This window comes from Bufo gargarizans, chromosome 7, assembly GCF_014858855.1.
Source record: "Bufo gargarizans isolate SCDJY-AF-19 chromosome 7, ASM1485885v1, whole genome shotgun sequence".
Classification (NCBI taxonomy): Eukaryota; Metazoa; Chordata; class Amphibia; order Anura; family Bufonidae; genus Bufo; species Bufo gargarizans.
In genome coordinates, this window is record NC_058086.1 from 159,532,405 (window position 1) to 159,553,678 (window position 21,274).

The following is a 21,274-nucleotide window of genomic DNA, read 5'->3' on the forward strand; positions in this document are numbered from 1 at the left end:
GCAGTATTTCTAACTTGTATGTCACACTGACAGATGCAGCAAAGGCTGCAAATGAAGTATTTTGCACAAAATGGGTGTTCTTTTAATAACAGAATAGAACAGCAGTATCTAACGCATGTATCTCACACTGACAGCTGCAGCAAAGGCTGCAAATAAATTTTTTTGCCAAAAATGGGTGTTATTTTTAAACCCAGAATATTAGTGCAGTATTTATAGCTTGTATGTCACACTGACAGATGCAGTAAAGGCTGCAAATTAAGTATTTTGCCCAAAATGGGTGTTTTTTTAACAACAGAATAGAACAGCAGTATCTAACACGTGTATCTCACACTGACAGATGCAGCAAAGGCTGCAAATTTAGTTTTTTGACCAAAATGGGTGTTTTTTTAAAACCTGAATATTATTGCAGTAGTTCAAGCTTGTATCTCACACTGACAGATGCAGCCAATGCCGCAAATTTATCATTCGCCCCAAAATGGGTGTTTTTTTAATAACAGAATAGAATAGCAGTATCTAACGTGTCTATCTTAAACTGACAGATGCAGCAAAGGCTGCAAATTTAGTTTTTGGCCAAAAATGTGTGTTTTTTTAAAACCAGAATATTATTGCAATATTTCTAGCTTGCATGTCACACTAACAAATGCAGCATAGGCCCCAGATGTAGGGTATTGCCAAAAATTGGTGTTTTTTTAAACCCTGAATATTATTGCAGTATTTTAAGCTTGTATCTGACATTGACAGATGCAGCCAATGCCGCAAATATACTATTTGCCCCAAAATGGGTGTTTTTTTTAAACCCTAAATATTATTGCAGTATTTCTAGCTTATATTTCACACTAACAGATGCAGCAAAGGCTGCAAATTAAGTATTTTGCCCAAAATGGGTGTTGTTTTAAACCCAGAATATTATTGCAGTATTTCTAACTTGTATGTCACACTGACAGATACAGCAAAGGCTGCAAAATAAGTATTTTGCACAAAATGGGTGTTCTTTTAATAACAGAATAGAACAGCAGTATCTAACGCATGTATCTCACACTGACAGATGCAGCAAAGGCTGCAAATTTAGTTTTTTGACCAAAATGGGTGTTTTTTTAAAACCTGAATATTATTGAAGTATTTCAAGCTTGTATCTAACACTGACAGATGCAGCCAAGGCCGCAAATTTACCATTTGCCCCAAAATGCTTTTTTAAAATAACGGAATATAACACCAGTATCTAACACATGTGTCTCACACTGACAGATGCAGCAAAGGCTGCAAATTAAGTATTTTACCCAAAATGGGTGTTTTTTTAAACCCAGATTATTATTGCAGTATTTCAAGCTTGCATTTAAATGTCACAAATGCACATATGCTGTGCTGGCGCACTGAGCTTGCACAAAATGGCTGCCTTCACCCACCTAACTAACAGACAGTTAAAAGTAATTTTTCTGTGTCACTGGGCTCAGGGCAGGGTAAAAAGATTGTGCACTGCACCCACCCACAAAACTAATTCTATGTAGATCGCTGAGTTAACAAGCACTTCTAATTAGGGATCGACCGATTATTGGTTTTACCGATATTATCGGCCGATATTCAGGATTTTGAACGTTATCGGTTTCGGCATCTATTTTGCCGATATACCCATAATGTATTGGGAACAAGGATCGTGCTGCTGTCAGCGCTCTTCATGTTCCCTCAGCAGCACAGGGGAGAAGGAAGCAGTGTCTCCCTTCTTCCTGTGCTGCTGCTGCCGCTGCCACCAATGAGAGGAGGGAGGACAAGAGAAGGGGAGGGGCTGTGGCCACTGCGCCACCAATGAAGATAACACTCTCATTAATTCATATACAGGAGGCGGGAGCTGGCTGCAGAATCACATAGCTGGCTCCCGACCTTTATGACAAATAGCTGCGATCTGCGGTAGTTAACCCTTCAGGTGCCGCACCTGAGCGGTTAACTGCCGCGGACCGCAGTTACCGCTCATAGAGGTCAGGAGCCGGCTATGTGATTCTGCAGCCAGCTCAAGTCTCCTGTATATGAATTAATGAGAGAGTTATCTTCATTGGTGGCACAGTGCACCCCCCCCACAGGGTCCCCTCTCCCCTCCTCCTCAGTGGCAGTTCCGATCGGAGCCCCAGCAGTGTAAGCCTGGGGCTTCGATCGGTTACCATGGCAGCCAGGACGCTACTGAAGCCCTGGCTGCCATAGTCGGCTCCCTGCTGCTGTGTGCACAAAGCACAGAGCAGAAGGAAGAGTGTGAATTCCTCTTCACCCTGATAAAGATCTATTAGGGTGAATAGGACAAGGGTTCTAGTCCCTAAGGGGGCTAAAAGTAGTAAAAATAAATATGTTAAAATAAACACCAAAATAATAAGTATAAATGAAAAAGAAAGATTTACAAAAAATCTACTACACGTTAACATTAAACATATTCATTTTCAGCAGATTTGTGTAGGAATTTATTTTATTTTTTTCAAAAAAGAAAATTCCCAGAATATCGGTATAAATTATCGGCTATTGGCCTGAAAGTTCCCAGAATATTGGTATCGGCTCTAAAAAATCAATATCGGTTGATCCCTACTTCTGATTAAAGATTCTTTCCTATTCTCTTCCTCACAGCAGCAGCATCCTCTCCCTACACTAGTAAGAGCAGAGTGACATGCACTGCTACGTGACTCCAGCTTATATAGAGGCTGGGTCACATGCTGCACTGGCCAATCACAGCCATGCCATTAGTAGGCATGGCTGTGATGGCTTCTAAGGGGACAAAGTTAAACTCTTGTTGATTGACTGCTCTGCAGCCTTTTAAAAAGCACCATTAACTCGCCGAACACCGAACCCGAACCCAAACTTTTACTGAAAAGTTCGGGTTCGGGTCCAGGGTCTAAAAATCCTAAAGTTCGGTATGAACCCGAACTTTACAGTTCAGGTTCGCTCAACCTTAGTCATGTGGTATTTTTGTAGAGCAGGTTGTTACGGACGTGACAATACCTAATATGTCTGCTTTTTTATTTTGTTTACAAAAAACACAATAAAAGCATTTTTGAAACAATAAAAATCATGTTTCAGTGTTTCCATAGTCTGAGAGCAACTGTCTTAGGTAGGGGCTCATTTTTTTGTGATGAGGTGACGGTTAGATTGGTACTATTTTGGGGGGCATACACCTTTTTAATCACTTGGTGTTGCACGTTTAGTGATGAAGGTGACCAAAAAAAGTTTTTTTTTGGCACAGTTTTTATAAAAAAAATTTGACGGTGTTCACCTAAGGGGTTAGGTCATGTGATATTTTTCTAGAGCCAGTCGATACGGCCCTGGCAATACCTAATATGTCTACTGTTCTTTTTTCCCAATTTTTTTACAAAAAAGGAGGTTTTGTTTGTTTTTTTTACTTTTTTTTCCACTTAATTTTTTGTCCCACTCTGGGACTTCAACTTTTAGGGGTCTGATCCCCTTTAATGCATGACAATACTTCTGCATTGTGATGCATTGGCTGTAAGTGTATTACCTGTGTAATACACTTACAGCCTGCTTGCCTGTGAGATCCCCATACATCGAACGTGCCGCAGTAAGTGCGTACCGCGGCAGATCAAAGGTTTAATGTGTCGGCATCTGTGTTTTCACTGATGCGGATGCATACAGCAGGGGTCTGGCTATATGTAACTGCCGGACCCCTCCTGCTGATTTGCTGGGTGCAGCTCCTGCACCCTCCCGATCAGCCCTCCGTAATAATGCTGCGCTGGGCTGCAAGTCATGTTCCCGCTGCCCCGTACTATTACGGCGCTGATCAGGAAGGGGTTAATAACTATTTTGTGCCTCTGTACTGCGTCTGCTTACCCTGTCTACCAGAGCGAATCCCTACAATACATTGTATATTTCTTTATAATATCTACTCTAAAGTGAAAGGATCAAATCATTTACTTACCACATACCGGAGAACCCAACTTCTGATTTTCAAAGTGAATATCTCCAGTGTGTCATGGTCAAAGTAATAATCGGGTAAATCTAACCAAACATTGCATAAAATGCCAGTAGAGACTTTTATAGAAATAATTTAGCTATTTTTCTCATTTCAATCAGTTTTTTTTTACATTATCTACTTGTGCTGCTCTTGCAAAGTTATAACTGTGTGTATCTAAAATGCATATAATTAAATCCCATAAAAACGAATTTCCAAATTATAGCAACTATAAAAGGAAATTGTAGCTATTCTTCCAAGCGCTTGTTTCTTCACATTCAAATTAATTTTTGGTTCATGAAAAAAATAAATTATGGTTCATGCTTCATGTAAATCAGCTAGTTGATAAAAGTGAGATTGTAGCTTTAACCTGTTTTCATTTTGTTTCTTAGACACATGTATTGTATCGCTGAGCCAGGTGACAGTAAACTGTTTTATGTTAATCTATTGCACTGTATAAATTGTAGAATGAATTTGTAGTCTGAAATCACTTAAAGCCTAACTCCACTCAGTCCTAAAATTCCAGGTGTGACTGCGTAATGAGCAGCAGAGGGTGCTGGAGCTGCAGCGATTGTGTCCGGGAAAGATGTTTCGTCCTGAACCGGAAGTGGGTAGCATTGTACAGTGAACTTCCCTGTCAAAGTCCATAACAGCATAGAAGTCACAGCGTGACCAGGTATTCATTGGAGTAGGGTTCACAGTTGTAACACTTAGGTAAAAGGGTTAAACATGATTGATGTAAAAAATGAAAATCAGACATCATATAGCACATGTCTCTTTCTAACAAACTTAGAGCCAGCCCTGTACCTCAAATAGATCCAGAGATCTCACCATTCATGACTACAATTGCTCTACTAGATTTATTTCAAGCTGGCAGCTTAGGAGGCATGTCCTTTCTCAGGAGTTTGTTCTGTCTGCTGCAGCTGGTGGCAGATGAAGGATGAAACTGAACATGTATCTCAATCTCAGTGAGCTGGACAGAGAATTTAGAAAAAGAACAAACAGCAGGTGGCGCTATACAGATACATTTCAGCGAGTAACTGAGTGGCCATACTAAATTTATAATTACGGTACATACAATTCCGAAAGTTGCTGGTGTGAAAAATTTTGACTATTTTCCATTGGAAAACCATAGGACAACAATCTGTCCAGGGCGGCTATTCTGTTAAAGTAAGTTACGTGCAAAACCCAGTTGTCATCATTAATGTTTATCTGCTAGACTGCTTTAATAAAAGAAGGTCAACTGCTTAAGTTTTCTCAGTCAGTTTCTTGTCATCAATCTACATCTAAAAGAGGTACTCTAGTTGTAAAAGAGTTGGAATACATAATCATTTATTTAACACACGGACATACCAATTTATTGGTGTATTTTCAGACTCCATTACTTTTGGCAGTTAAGTCATTTGACCAGGGACCAAAATTCCCTCCATTGTCCAGTCACCATATGGACAACTAAAAAAGTTGTAAAGTGTGAGGACTCTAACAAATAGCTCCTTATGTCTCGTGATTCCTGGACCAATGAGAATGTTACTTATAATGAAGACAGGAAGTGTTTTAGCTCAAGAGGCACCCCAGAAATACAGGGTGCGCCAGGAAAAAGTAGACCGCCTCCAGCAATAGTATTAGAAGAAGAAAGAGCAAATGAAATGTTTTTATCTTTTTTTTTACCCACAAGTCACAAAAGATGCTGAAAGTGGTCATAGAAACATAGAAACATAGAATGTGTCGGCAGATAAGAACCATTTGGCCCATCTAGTCTGCCCAATATACTAAATACTATGGATAGCCCCTGGCCCTATTTTACATGAAGGATGGCCTTATGCCTATCCCATGCATGCTTAAACTCCTCCACTGTATTTGCAGCTACCACTTCTGCAGGAAGGCTATTCCATGCATCCACTACTCTCTCAGTAAAGTAATACTTCCTGATAGTACTTTTAAACCTTTGCCCCTCTAATTTAAAACTATGTCCTCTTGTAGCAGTTTTTCTTCTTTTAAATATTCTCTCCTCTTTTACCTTGTTGATTCCCTTTATGTATTTAAAAGTTTCTATCATATCCCCTCTGTCTCGTCTTTCTTCCAACTATACATGTTAAGGTCCTTTAATCTTTCCTGGTAAGTTTTATCCTGCAATCCATGTACCAGTTTAGTAGCTCTTCTCTGAACTCTCTCCAAAGTATCAATATCCTTCTGGAGATATGGTCTCCAGTACTGAGCACAATACTCCAAATGAGGTCTCACTAGTGCTCTGTAGAGCGGCATGAGCACCTCCCTCTTTCTACTGGTAATTCCTCTCCCTATACACCCAAGCATTCTGCTAGCATTTCCTGCTGCTCTATGACATTGTCTGCCTACCTTTAAGTCTTCTGAATTAATGATCCCTAAATCCCTTTCCGCAGATACTGAGGTTAGGACTGCATCACTGATTTTATATTGTGCTCTTGGGTTTTTACATCCCAGGTGCATAACCTTGCACTTATCAACATTAAATTTTAGTTGCCAGATTTTTAACCATTCCTCTAGTTTTCCTAAGTCCTTTTCCATTTGGTGTATCCCTCCAGGAACATCAACCCTGTTACAAATCTTTGTGTGAATGGGCACAACATTTGCTAATTTCCAATCTGTTGCCAGTGATTGGTTAAATAAATCTGTTAATGGTTTTGCTAGTTCACCGCTGAGCTCTTTTAATAGCTTTGGGTGTATACCATCAGGCCCCTGTGACTTATTTGTATTAATTTTAGACAGTTGACTTAGAACCTCTTCCTCTGTAAAGACACATGCATCAAAAGATTCATTTGTCTTCTTTCCTAACTGAGGTCCTTCTCCTTCATTTTCCTTTGTAAAAACTGAACAGAAGTATTTATTGAGGCAGTCAGTTTCTTTATCTTCTTCCATATACCTTCCTTCTTTTGTTTTTAATTTGGTAATTCCTTGTTTTAGTTTCCTTTTTCACTTATGTATCTGAAGAATGCCTTATCGCCTTTTTTTTCCCTGACTGAGCTAATTTCTCTTCTGCCTGTGCTTTAGAAGCTCTTATAACTTGTTTGGCCTCTCTCTGCCTAATCTTATAAATTTGTCTGTCATCCTCTTTTTTTTTTTTTTATAATTCCTAAATGCCATCTTTTTGTTTTTAATGATTTTGGCCACTTCTGCTGAGTACCACAGTGGTCTCTTCCTTTTTTTGCTTTTACTGACAAGCCTAATGCAACTTTCTGTTGCCTTCAATAGTGCCACTTTTAAGTAGTCCCATTTCTCCTGGACTCCAATGAAACTGTTCCAGTCTGATAGGGACTCGTATACCACTAATCTAATTTTAGAAAAGTCAGTTTTTCTAAAATCTAAAACTTTTGTTTTTGTGTGGTGTGACTCAGTCACTGTACTTATAGTAAACCACACTGACTGGTGATCACTAGATCCCAAGCTTTCCCCTACAGTAATATCAGATACCAAATTCCCATTTGTGAATACTAAATCTAAAATGGCCTCCTTCCGGGTTGGCTCCTCCACTACTTGCTGTAGAGATAATCCCAGTAGGGAATTTAGAATATTTGTACTTCTGGCAGTGCTAGCTATTTTGGTTTTCCAGTTTACATCTGGAAGATTGAAGTCTCCCATAATGATAACTTCCCCCTTCAATGTCATTTTAGCTATTTCCTCAACTAGTAGATCATCTAATTCTTTGACTTGGCTAGGTGGTCTATATCAGTGTTTTTCAACCTTTTTTGTGCAAAGGCACACTTTTTTCATGAAAAAAATCACGAGGCACACCACCATTAGAAAATGTTAAAAAAAATTAACTCTGTGCCTATATTGACTATATATAGCGTAATTCTCTTGAATAGGAATCAAATAAACACAAATAAATAATTTTATAATTACTTTATTATGAAATAAAGTATTTTATAATTGTTCATATTTCTGTTTACTTAGTCAGTGCGAAACCTGGGCCTGTTTGGCTGAACACAAAGCTGATATTCTGGCAGGAATCGAAGAAAGACACACACGTAGCTCTTCGTCAACAGCTCTCAGTCTCTCTCTGTCTTTAGTTTTTATAGCAGTCAGGCTTGAAAAGCTCATCTCACACAGATATGTAGTGGAAAATGGGAGCAATGTCAAAATAGCTTTGTTTGCCAGAACGGGGAACTCCTTGGCAGTATCCAACCAAAAACTGTCCAAAGGTAGATCAGCAAATCTTAGCTTGAAACCACGATTTTGTCTCAGTTCAGTAAGTTCCTCCTGCTCCTGTAAAGTCATGTCCTTTCCACCAACTGATGCTGAGCTATAAGGGTCCCTAACCCAGTCAAGGCATTCAGTGGAGACTGAAGAGAAATAAAATGACAACTTCTCCTCAAGAGTTTTTAAATGTTTAACTATGATCTCACACAGTGCAGCAGTGTGAACACCTTGCCATTGCTTGGCGAGTGTGAACATTTCAAGATTGCCACTTTCCACATGTTGATGCCAGAGTTGCACCTTTGAACGGAATCCATTTATTTTATCTGTACTTGTAAGCAGGTTTTCATTTCGGCCTTGCATTCGTGTGTTCAGTTCATTCAGATGATGAAAAATATCTGCCAGGTATGCCAGCCTTGCACACCACTCATCACTTGCAAGCAGCTTTGCGTAATCTGACCTCTCATTTGTCAGAAACACTTTAAGTTCCTCCCGCAGCTCATACACACGAACCAAGACCTTGCCACGCGACAACCACCGGACCTCCGTATGAAACAGCAAGGTTTTATGCTTCGCTCCCATCTCCTCACACAAAGCTGCAAATATGCGACTTTTCACGGGTCGTGACTTTACAAAGTTTACCATGCGCACAACATCATCCAACACAGGAACTAGGTCTGCTGGTAAAGTCTTGGCTACGAGGGCCTCACGGTGTAAAAAACAATGCGTAACAATCACATCTGGATTTCTTTCCTTCACTCTGCTTACAAAGCCTTTGGTGCGCCCGACCATGGCTGCAGCTCCATCGGTGCAGACACTTGTGCAATTTTCCCACTTAAGTCCTCCTTGTTCAAGGTATTCTGATGTGACCCTAAAAATTTCTTCTCCTGTTGTTTTTTCTGGCAATGCCTTGCAAAAAAAGAAGTTTTCTCTAATTGCATCACCATCCACAAAACGCACATTGGCCAAGAGTTGAGCATGTCCACTGATATCAGTAGACTCGTCAAGTTGCAATGCAAATTTCTCACTGATACGGATCTTTTCCAAAACCACACTTTCGATGTCTGCAGACATGTCATTAATGCGTCTGGAAATTGTGTTGTCTGAGAGAGGGACTTTGGCTATTTCCTTAGCTGCTTCAGGTCCGAGCATCTCCTCTACAATAGCTTTGCAGGCGGGAAGTATTAATGTCTCTGCCACAGTGTGCGACTTTTTTGACTTGGCTATAAGTTCAGCAACTTGATAGCTAGCTTTAAGAGCTCTTTCATTTACCTTTGTGGTTTTTCTCATGAAAGTTGCCTGTTTCTCCGTGTTTTCACGCAGGCGAACAAAATAGTCCGCATTCTTGTTTTGAAGCGAAGGGTGTTTCGTTTGGAGATGGCGTTTAAGTTTACTTGGGACCATAGCACTGTTAGATAGCTTTTCACCACACACCACGCACAGTGGAGTTGGTTTCTTTGCATCTCCGGTGAAAGTAAATCCAAATGAAATATAGCTTTCGCTATAGTGCCTTGTGCCAGAGAATTTGCTTGAGCTATTCATCTTTGCTTTCTTTTGATCCCCACTCATACTTGGGCTCTCATCTGGCTCTGAATTTTGTTCAGAGTCCAGTTCTTTCCTTTTCAAAAACTTGTCCATCACTGCAGTATCTGCTCCTGTCTCACTTTCACTCAGTACTTACTGTGCTTGTCTCCTCCAGATAGCCGCTGTCCGTCACACTCAGCACTCTTCTGCTCATGTCTCCATCCAGATCCATCAGTCAGCACTCTTCTGCTCATGTCTCCTCCAGATCCATCACTCAGTGCTCTTCTTTGCTGCGTCGCGATAATCCTCCAGAGTCCGGATCCATCGGCGCTCTTCTGCACATCGGCGATCTACTGCGATGTCTCCTGTCAGTGTTACAGTGACACCGGAGCTATTTATAGTCCGAAACATGCGCTTCGGCTCACAAATAGACCAATCATTAGAATCGAATGATTGGTCTATTTGTGAGCCGAAGCCGCATGTTACGGATGAAATTGGAATTTTTCCCACGGCACACCAGACAATGTCTCACGGCACACTAGTGTGCCGCGGCACAGTGGTTGAAAAACGCTGGTCTATATATCACACCTACACGAGTTACCTTATGATTATCAAGCTGCAAGGTAACCCAAACTGACTCTAAATTGTTCTTGCTAACTTGTATCAAATTAGATTTTATGCTATCTTTCACATACAGGGGCACCCCTCCCCCCATCTTGCCTTCTCTGTCTTTCCTGTATAGAGAGAACCCTGGTATTGATATATCCCAGTCATTACTCCCCTTGAACCACGTCTCAGTAACAGCCACTACATCTATATTCTCAGATGCCATTATAGCCTCAAGTTCATTGATCTTATTCCCTAGACTGCGAGCATTTGTAGACAAGACTCTGAGCTTGTCATTTCTTAACCTTTGTGCTACTGGCCTCTTCTGGCATTGTTCCGGGGGGCAGTCGGACTGCTGGATTATCACTCTTTTGCCCCCCTTTCCTAGTTTAAATGCTTCTTAGCAAATACTTGGAACTGTTCACCGAGGACATTCGTTCCCTTGAGAGAAAGATGCAAACCATCTTTCTTGTACAGTTCTTTTCCAGTCCAACAAGAGCTAACATGAGACACAAAGCCAAACCCTTGGTTCAGACACCATTCACCAAGCCATACATTGAATTCCTTAATGCGCATCTTCCTGTCATGCTGAAGATTCTGCACAGGCAAAACTGCAGAGAATGAAACAATTGATGCAACCTCCCGTATATCCTTTCCAAGTGTGTGAAAAGCTTCTTTCACCTTTGAAACCTCATTGCAAGCCAGATCGTTTGTCCCAAGATGGAGAATAACATCCACTTCCCTTTCCTGCTTTGCTTGCCTAACAATATTAAGGATCCGTCGTCTATCCCTGCTAGCGGTAGCTCCAGGGAGACATCTCACAACACCATTCTCCTCAAACTTCACACCTCTTATGATGGAATCGCCCACCAACAGCTGCTTACTATCAATCCTCACCTTCTCCCTTTTGTCTTTGGCTGCAGTCTTACATACTTTAGGCATGGGAGATGATTGTTTCTCACCCACTGTGCTTGAGCCATCCTCCATGTTGCTCTTGCACTCTGAAAGTGCTGCAAATGAATTATGGAGAGCCACAGACTGTGGGACATGCCTTCTATCCACAACTCTCAGTCTACCAGAACCTACAGTAACCCATCTTCCATTTCTAGGGGGCCTCTGTGGCAGTGGCATTGCAATGTTCTCAGCCTGAGTTTGTTTAGTGGTTAATTTAAAAATCTCATATTTCAAAAAGGTAATTTCCTGCTGCATTATGGAGAGCTGTCTACAGATCAGACAGTATCCAAATCTCTGAAGAGTGGAACCTGAAATAAAAGCACAACAATTCCTGCACAGAACCAGGTCTGCCATTGTAAAGAGGGGAAAGATTTTAAACAAACAAATCTTACTTGTTTAGATTGTATCCACCTCCAGATTACCTCCTGAGTATCTCCTGAATATCTCCAATGCTCTTGTAGATCAGCTCTTGGTAAAGCAGTCTTGGAAAAGCAGCAAGCTGTTCACGTCTATACATTTTTGGGCACGTCAGATTATTTTGGCTGATACTACTTGTAGCTCTTCAGCAGTGATGCTGCAGAAAAAGAAATGTCCTGCTTTTTACAACAAGATGGGGCAACATGCCGCACCTCACAGAACTTACTGGCACTGGTTCATGAACTGTTTACAGAGGAGCGAACTGTGAGCAAGGGGTTATGGTCACCATGTTCCTAAGTCAACATTTCTATCTATGGGAAATTTAAAACAGAAAGTGTCTGCTAACAATCCACATCCCCTGGATGAACTCAATGAGAACATCACAAACACCATCTGCAGAATCACAAGTAGACAACATAATGCGACGTGCCCAAAGATGCATAGATGTGAACGGCGATCACTTTCATCATATTTTGTGACTTGTGGGTAAATAAAATAAAAACTATCCACTTTCTCATCATCGCTGGAGGCGGGCTACTTTTTCATGGGCCACTCTATAATTTGTCCTCCATTTGTTATACATGCGTAATCATTTGTTCACAAAATTACATATCAATTTATTGATGTATTTTCAGCAGCCGTTACTTTAGAAGTTGGGTCATGTGATTCCTGATGAGACTCGGCTGTATGAACAGGAAGTCAGTTTCTCTAGCTATTACTATGGGTGCTTCAATGTCAGTTTCATAGGAATGAATAGAGATACTGACTTCCTGCCCACACAGCAGACACTGTGGGCTAGAGCAAATCTCCGCAATAAATTGATATTAAAATGTGTTAAAAAATTATTATATATAAAAAAAATGTTTCTTGGAGTGCCTCTCATTGGTCTAGGAATCATGAGACATGAAAGGATCCTCAGACTTTACAGTTTTACTTAGTTGGCTATATACTGACATGGAGGGAATTTTGGTCCCTCGATATTTTCTTTCCCTGTCAATATAGTTATTATACAATGTTGAGTATTTAATTCAAATTTTGCATCCTCCAGACCCGGCTTGACCCTTTGAACGCCTACACTACTGAAGACTATCCTCCTGTTGGAATCGTAAGTACACAAATGCAAGCTAACTAATATACTGTAGATATGATTACATGACTGTTGTTATTAACATTTTAAAGACAGCTTGTACTATTGCATGGGGCACTGTCCAATTATTGACAGCCAATTGAAACTCATTAAGAACAAATACCACAAATAATGTAGAGCTAAAGGGATTAATTGTGTTTGGCACTCTCATCAACCAGCAATATTTTTACATTGTAGCAGTGGATTGGAGCAACCAGCTAAATCTTACATCTCGTGCCAGTGGTTTGGAACATATACAAAACTCACAGAATTTGTGGACAATCATTATACTACTGCATTTATTATTTGGAATAACAGCATTAGTTTCATTGCCAATCACTGCATTAATTTACCTTATAGTACCGTGGATATAATATATGGTACACGGTTTCTGTAAGGGGTTTTCTGTAGAAACACAAAACATATATTTTATTGTTTTAATCATGTATTGACTTTTATTTTAGTACATTAAATATCATGGTGATAGGAGAACCTTGAGCTCTTTTTGATTATCTCAACATATGGTGGCGGCAGTGGGACTGTCACTTTTAGGCCTCATGCACACGACCGTTGTTGTGTCCTGTGTCCGTTGTTCCATTTTCCGTGATTTTCTGTGGACCCATTGACTTTGAATGGGTCCGTGGAAAACTCGGCTAATGCACCATTTGTCATCCGCGTCCGCGATCCGTGTTTCCAGTCCGTTAAAAAAATACGACCTGCCCTATTTTTTTCACGGACAACGGTTCGTGGACCCATTCAAGACAATGGGTCCGTGAAAAAACACAGATCCATACAAGATTGTCATCCGCGTCCGCGTCCGTTTTTTTCCTATCATGGACACGGATCACGGAAAAACTGAACCCTTTTTTGCGGACTGCAAAAAAATACTGTCGTGTGCATGAGGTCTTAATGAACTAAGTACAGTTGTCTTCTCACATCAAGACACAAAGAGGATATTTCAGGAAATGTTTTGGACTCATCCACCTAGACCAGGGATCAGCAACCTTCGGCACTCCAGCTGCTGTGAAACTACAACTCCCAATATGCAGACTTTTCTGGCCGTTCTTGTAACTCCCACAGAAGTGAAAGGAGGATTCTGGGAGTTGTAGTTTCAGAACAGCTGGAGTGCTGGAGGTTGCTGATCCCTGACCTAGACGTTCTCAGTATGTCAAGGAGTCAACACATCTTAGACTGGTAAAAGGACCTCTCCCAGCAGCTAAAACTACCCCTGCATGCAAAGTAGTGGGAAACTGGAAATAATTCCAAATGGAGTGGATTGGGGGACAAAATGCAATACTGCCACAGTTTTATGGGTTTCATCGTTACCCATGCAGTAAAACCGACATCTTAACTTCATTCTCTGTGTCAGTAAAATTGGGGAAAGGGGGTTATTTGAATTTGAATTTATTTTTCTATTTTTTTATAAACTCTTTAAAACTTTTTAACACTTTTTTAAAGTCCCCCTAGGGGACCTTTACATTATATTTTCTGATTGCTTTTCCCATAGACTGCAGTGATTTAACATTGCAGCCTGTGCTGCCACAGAAAGACATGGTTGCAATTGACCATGACAGGTAAGGGTTTAAATGTCCATGATTGGTATTATCACCTGACCATAGAAATGCCTCCAGGTGTCTTCTGTGAACAGGGCCAGATTAAGAGTTCCAGGAGTATGGAGAACTCCATTCATTGGAGACCCCAAAGTAATGTGAAGCCCTCCTTCACTACATACTTGAGGACATTTAGTAAGACTCGCACCCTTCTTTGGAGTAAACCAGGAGGAATTGTTATTGCAGTGTGCACCATGCTGTAGCATACTTGGTAATATGCACAAGTAAGTCCATAGAAGGTAGGGAAGTGCAGCGCAAGAATGTTGCTGACAGATTTTCTTCAGGTGTGGACACATCCTGTTCCCTGAGACCCAACACCTTCAGTGTATGGCACCACCATTTTCCTGACGTGTCCGTCAGGCCCTTTGCAAGGGATTCCTCTTTTTCCCCTCTCCTTTTTCTAGGAGCCACCTGAATTTTCTAAGTTTGTACTTAGAGATGAGCGAATCGAATCTGACGAAGTGGAATTCGTTACGAATTTTAGGAAAAATTTGATTCGCACCGAATACGAATTTCCTCGCACTTCGTAGTAACGAATCACATTTTTCCTAAAATGGCTGCTGCACGTGTGAGGACATGGAAAAAGGAAGTCTGGGATGTCGGGATCACCCATACTGACATGCATGGAGCCAATCAGCAGCCAGCCAGCCCTGTGATGTCACAGCCATATAAATACGGCAGCCATCTTAGATTCTGCCATTCACCAGCGTACTTAGCACAGGGAGTGACGTGTCTGCAGGCACTAGGGACAGTGATAGAACAATCACCAGTGTGCTAAAAAAAAGATTTATAAGTGCAGGGAAAGATTATTCAATGTGTAGGGAAAGGATAGGGAGGAATTATTCCACAGCATTTCTATTGAACAGGATTCAGTCAGGGAGGTGACAGTCTGGTTAATAGGAAAAATCCGATTACACTTTGCTGCACTGACTGGCGATACAAATTGCCATTATACAGCTCTGTAATTCCAGCAAACCGTTCTTATTAGGGTGCAAGTGCTGTTTGATACAGGGATTAACAGGGTTCATGACAAGGAAATATTTCTTCGTTTTATTTGCTCTTGTGCGGTGCAGTTATATGTTCTAAAGCATTTTTTGGCTTGTAGTAGTGGGAAAAAAGGGCTTATTAGCTGTTGTGTGGTGAAGTGCAAAAATTACAGCCTTTTTGTAAAAATTGATAAAAATTTGGGCCTAATTGCCGTTCAGTGGTGCAGTGAGATATTTTACAAAACAGTTTGCCATGAATTTGAGGCGAAATACTAATATATTTGCCATTAATAGTTGTACTTATCTGTTGAAAAGCCTTTTCTATAAAAATAGAAAAAAATTAGGGCCTAATTGCCGTTCAGCAGTGCAGTGAGATATTTTACAGCCCAGTTTGCCGTGTATTAGTGGCAAAATAAAAAATATTTGATCTAACATTATGTCTGGTAGAGAAGTGCCATGCCCTGCACAGGGGAGTGGCAGAGGCCTAAAGGTTTCTGGCACAGGCCGAGGTCGCAGCAGAGTAAGGGGCCGTGGCAGCAGGGGTCACTTTGAGAGGCCTGGGCTCCCAGTGTCAGCTAGTGGTAGTGTCGTGATCAGCAACCCAGCGGTTCTTGAATGGTTGATTCAATCTTCGACTTCGTCGCAACTTACATCAGACACCAAGCCAAGAGTCAGTGGGTTTGTCAGACACAACCCTTAGTTGGCATGGCCCGGGAGCATGCCCTGTGCCCTATCTTGTCCTTAACCTGCCTCTGTCCTTTTCTGTTCCCTCACCGCGAGAAGTATTATATGCTTTAGGCTCAGCTCCAATTTTCCACGAGGAAGAGCTACTAGAGGGCGGTCAGCAGCTACTGCCCAGCCAAGATCTGGAAGAGACGTCTGCTGCTTCCTCCACTAGGCGGGCAAGCAGTGATGAGGAGAGTGGTGTGGGAGCTGGTGTTGAGAGCGGTCAGACTTCTGACCCAGAGACTGTTGAAGAGGACATCAGTGACGAGCAGACACTACTCGATGATGTTGAAGTAGCTGATCACACTTGGGAGTCGGGTGACGAAGAGGCTTCATCATCATCGGGAGAATCAGCAGTGGGAGGTCGGGAGCTAAACGCGCCCAGGGTAGACCACCCGCTTCGCAGGAGCCTACCTGCCTGGGAAGTAGCGGTGCAGGGGTTCAAGGAGGCAACGGCGGTAGCAGTTAGTCCATGCATAGTGTTGGGAGTAAAATCACCTACTCAGCGGTGTGGCAGTTTTTTTTAAGCCGCCAGAGGAGGTGAACGTGGCTGTATGTAGAATCTGTGGGCAGAGGCTGAAGTGTGGCCAGGGTGCCAATGTTGGCACTATGGCCCTGCGTCAACATATGCAGCATCGCCGTACAGTGGCCTGGGAGAACTGTGGCTCCGATGTGGTGGTCCAGCCTGCCTCAGCAACCACTCCATGACCCACTGGCATGCACCCGGTGTCATGGAACCATGAACCAGACGTACAACAAGAGATAAGTGGAAAATAAGAAGGTTTTATTGAAGAGCAAGCCGTAAGCAAAGTCCAAACGGATGGCTAAACCGAAGCAGGGTCTTGCGGAGACAGAGGTCAGGAACCAGAAGGGTAGTCAGACGAAGCCAGGATCAGGAACCAACGGGGTAGTCAGACGAAGCCGGAATCAGGAACCAACGGGGTAGTCAGACGAGGCCAGGATCAGGAACCAGAAGCAGCAGCAGTCTTGGAAGCATGTGAACACAGGAGGACCAAGCAAGGAACTGAAGCCACAGACCTCCTATATATATGAGCTAGGCATCCAGCTCCTCCCAGTGGGAAGGAGGAGCCGCAGGGTGGGAGGCTACAAGAAAACCCAGAAACCAAGATGGCCGCCAGCACATGTCAAACGAAGGGAACAGCAAGGAGGTAAGACCATGACAGTACCTCCCCCTCAAGGGCCCCTCCTCCGCGGAGTAAGGAACGGTTTCTGAGGGAAGCGTGCGTGGAAGGCTCGGAGCAAGACAGGAGCATGGACATCTGCGGAGGGAACCCAGGAACGCTCCTCTGGACCATAACCACGCCAATGGACCAAAAACTGCACCCGGCCGCGGACCAGGCGTGAGTCCAGGATATTGCTCACCTCATACTCCTCACGATTGCCCACTTGGACCGGACGAGGCCGAGGAATCGAGGAAGTGAAACGATTACACACCAGTGGCTTCAACAGGGAGACATGAAACACGTTGGAGATCCGCATGCCAGGAGGAAGCGCAAGGGCATAGGCTACCGGGTTTACCCTGCGAAGCACTCGGAAGGGACCAACAAAGCGAGGGGCCAGCTTGGGAGTGGGCACTCGAAGGTTGAGGTTGCGGGTGGACAACCATACGCGGTCTCCGACCTGGTAGGAAGGAGCGGGCGCTCGTCTGCGATCAGCCTGGAGTTTCTGGCGCTGCGCAGAGACCTCAAGGGACCTCTGGATCTGTACCCAAGAAGCACGTAGGACGGAAAGGTGATCCTCCACAGCCGGAATATCCTGGGGAGAGAATACCTCCGGTAACACGGCAGGTTGGAACCCATAATTGGCCATGAAGGGAGACGTCCCAGAGGAAGAGTTCACCGCCGTGTTCCTGGCAAACTCAGCCCAAGGCAGGAGGTCAACCCAATTGTCTTGGTGATCGGAGACATAGCAACGAAGGAATTGCTCCAAGGCCTGATTGGATCGTTCTGCGGCCCCATTGGACTGAGGGTGGTAGGCCGAGGAGAAAGAGAGATGAATCCCCAACTGGGAGCAAAAGGCGCGCCAGAACCTGGACACAAACTGACTCCCCCGATCCGACACAATCTCCTTGGGCAAACCGTGCAACCGGAAGACCTCCCTGGCAAAAATCGAGGCCAACTCTTGTGCAGAGGGTAACTTCTTGAGAGGAACACAGTGGCACATTTTGGAAAACCGATCCACTATCATGAGAATGACCGTATGGCCTCGGGATGCAGGGAGGTCCACAATGAAATCCATCCCCAGGTGTGACCATGGACGCTCCCCGGTGGCTATGGGTTGCAAAAGGCCCAACGGAAGGTGCCGAGGGGACTTACTCTGGGCACAAACGGAGCATGCCGCTACATATGCGGCGATGTCGGAACGTAGGGAAGGCCACCAGAACAGACGTGAAACAGCCCAGGACAGCTGATTCTTTCCAGGATGCCCCGCGGCCTTGGAGTTATGGTAGGTTCGCAACAACCGAGTGCGCAACTCCTCAGGCACAAAACACCTGCCGTTGGGTCTCCCAGAGGGAGCACCAGATTGAGCCGCCAAAATCTGCTCACCCAGGGGAGAGGTCAGGCTGGTGCGAATGGCGGCCAGGATCTGATTCGGAGGTATGACCGAAGTCGGAATCGACTCCTCCCCGGACAGCTCGGAGTACTGCCGTGATAAGGCATCCGCTCTGATGTTCTTGGAACCGGGTAGGTAGGAGACCACGTAATTAAAACGTGACAAGAACAGAGCCCATCTGGCCTGACGTGGTGTCAATCTCTTGGCCTCAGAGAGGTAGGTCAGATTCTTGTGGTCCGTCAGGATGAGAACCGGAACCACCGAGCCCTCGAGCAAGTGCCTCCATTCTTTAAGGGCCTGCACGATGGCCAATAACTCCCTGTCACCAATCTGATAGTTGCACTCCGCGGAAGACAGTTTCCGGGAGTAAAACCCACAAGGAAGCAGAGGACCCTCCGGTGTTCTACGCTGAGACAGGAGGGCGCCTACTCCCGTCTCAGACGCGTCCACCTCAAGGACAAACGGCAACCCAGGGTTGGGATGCGACAGAATCGGAGCCGACACAAAGGCGGACTTTAGAGCCTCAAAAGCTCGGATGGCCTCGGGCGGCCAGACCTGGGGATTGCTGCCCTTCCTGGTCAGATCCGTGAGAGGCTTGGCTAGCATGGAAAAGTCCCTGATGAACTTCCGATAATAATTGGCGAAGCCCAAAAAGCGCTGCAGGGCACGAAGACCACTGGGCTGGGGCCACTGTAAGACAGCCGAAACCTTCTCAGGATCCATGGAGAACCCCTCAGCGGAAATGATGTAACCTAAGAAGGTTACCTGGGATCGGTGAAATTCGCATTTCTCAAGCTTACCGAACAGCTTGTTCTCTCGTAACCGTTGCAACACTCGTCTGACATCCAGAACGTGGGCCTCCATGGATTCAGAATATACCAAGATGTCATCCAAATAGACCACCACACACTGCTGCAACAGGTCACGGAAAACATCGTTGATGAATTCCTGGAAGACTGCGGGCGCATTGCACAACCCAAAGGGCATAACCAAGGATTCATAATGACCGGTCCTGGTGTTAAACGCGGTCTTCCACTCATCGCCCGCCTTGATCCTTACCAGGTTATATGCCGCCCTCAGGTCGAGTTTGGTAAAGACCGTGGCCCCTTTGAGGCGATCGAACAGCTCGGAAATCAAGGGTATCGGGTAAGCGTTCTTTATCGTGATGCGATTGAGACCCCTGTAATCGATGCAAGGCCTCAATTCACCGCCCTTCTTTTTCACAAAGAAAAATCCAGCCCCTGCCGGGGACGAGGATTTGCGAATGTGTCCGCGTGAAAGCGCCTCCCTCACGTACTCCTCCATGGCCTCATTCTCCGCTACCGACAGTGGATAGACTTTGCCACGAGGAGGAACGGCACCAGATTGTAACTCTATGGCACAATCGTATGGGCGGTGCGGAGGTAGGGCAACCGCACGCACCTTATCGAATACATCCCGGTACTCCTCGTATTCAGGAGGCAACAGAGAGTCCGAGGAAGTACTCAGCAACTTGACAGGCCCATGGATGCAACTAGCCCCACACTGCGGTGACCACGAGAGGATCTCGGCCGATTTCCAATCGAAAGTCGGATTATGCTTCTGGAGCCAGGGGTACCCCAAGACCACCGAGTAGTGTGGAGACGAAATAACCTGGAGACAGACCGACTCTCTGTGAACGGCACCAATGGCCATCCCCACTGGAAGGGTCTCATGAGTCACGTGTGGCGGCAGAAGGGGTCTGCCGTCTATCGCCTCAAGAGCCAGTGGGGAACCTCGAGGCTGCAGAGGAATGGAATTGGCGGCAGCGAACACACTATCCATGAACAAACCACCAGCACCAGAGTCCACCAACGCCTGGGTCGTCACCGAGCCCCCGACCCAGGAGAGGACAACAGTAATCAGTGGTTTGTCAACACGGGAAACCGGGGACGAGGAGACTCCACCCAAGATCTGCCCCCGACAGGATCTCAGGTGCGAGCGTTTCCCGGACGGTTCGGGCATGCCAACCGAAAATGCCCACCGAGACCACAGTACATGCATCGGCCCTCGCGTCTCCGGAGTACCCTCTCCCCCTCGGACAGGCGAGCAAACCCCAGCTGCATGGGTTCACCCCCAGACAAGTCATCCCCAGGAGGCGTGGGAGGAGAGGGAGGCACGGGTGGCACAGCAAACGTAGGCGCCAATCTGTTAGAAGGCCTCCGCAGGCTCTCCTTAAAGGAAGGTCTCTCCCTGAGTCTGGTGTCAATCAAAATCAGGAAAGAAATAAGAGACTCGAGCTCCACTGGTAGGTCCTTAGCTGCAACCTCATCCTTCAAGGCATCCGAGAGACCATGAGAGAAAGCAGCGACCAGAGCCTCATTATTCCAGCCCACCTCTGCTGCCAGGGTACGAAACTCAATGGCGTATTCAGCTACGGATCGTGAACCCTGTCTGATGGACATAAGGAGCTTCGCAGCAGAGGCAGCACGAGTCGGCACATCGAATACCTTCCGAAGAGAAGCAACAAAACCGGAAAACTCGGCAACCACCGGATTGTTGTTCTCCCATAAAGGGCTGGCCCAGGCCAAGGCCTTGTCCGAGAGCAGCGAGATCAAGAAGCCCACCTTTGATCTCTCAGTAGGAAAGGCATGTGGCAGCAACTCGAAGTAAATGCCCACCT

General features: G+C 44.6%; 1 protein-coding gene across 1 annotated transcript; it reads right to left on the reverse strand.

Moving 5' to 3' along the window:
- Positions 1-7,867: 7,867 nt before the first annotated feature.
- Positions 7,868-9,748, reverse strand: LOC122944211 (zinc finger BED domain-containing protein 5-like). Its single transcript, XM_044302434.1, has one exon. The coding sequence runs from the start codon at positions 9,746-9,748 to the stop codon at positions 7,868-7,870; it is 1,881 nt and encodes a 626-aa protein (XP_044158369.1).
- Between the last annotated feature and the right edge of the window lie 11,526 nt (positions 9,749-21,274).

Bases quoted from the DNA above. Each gene is read 5' to 3' on its own strand.
- LOC122944211 (XM_044302434.1), bottom strand. From the start codon at position 9,748: ATGGACAAGTTTTTGAAAAGGAAAGAACTGGACTCTGAACAAAATTCA.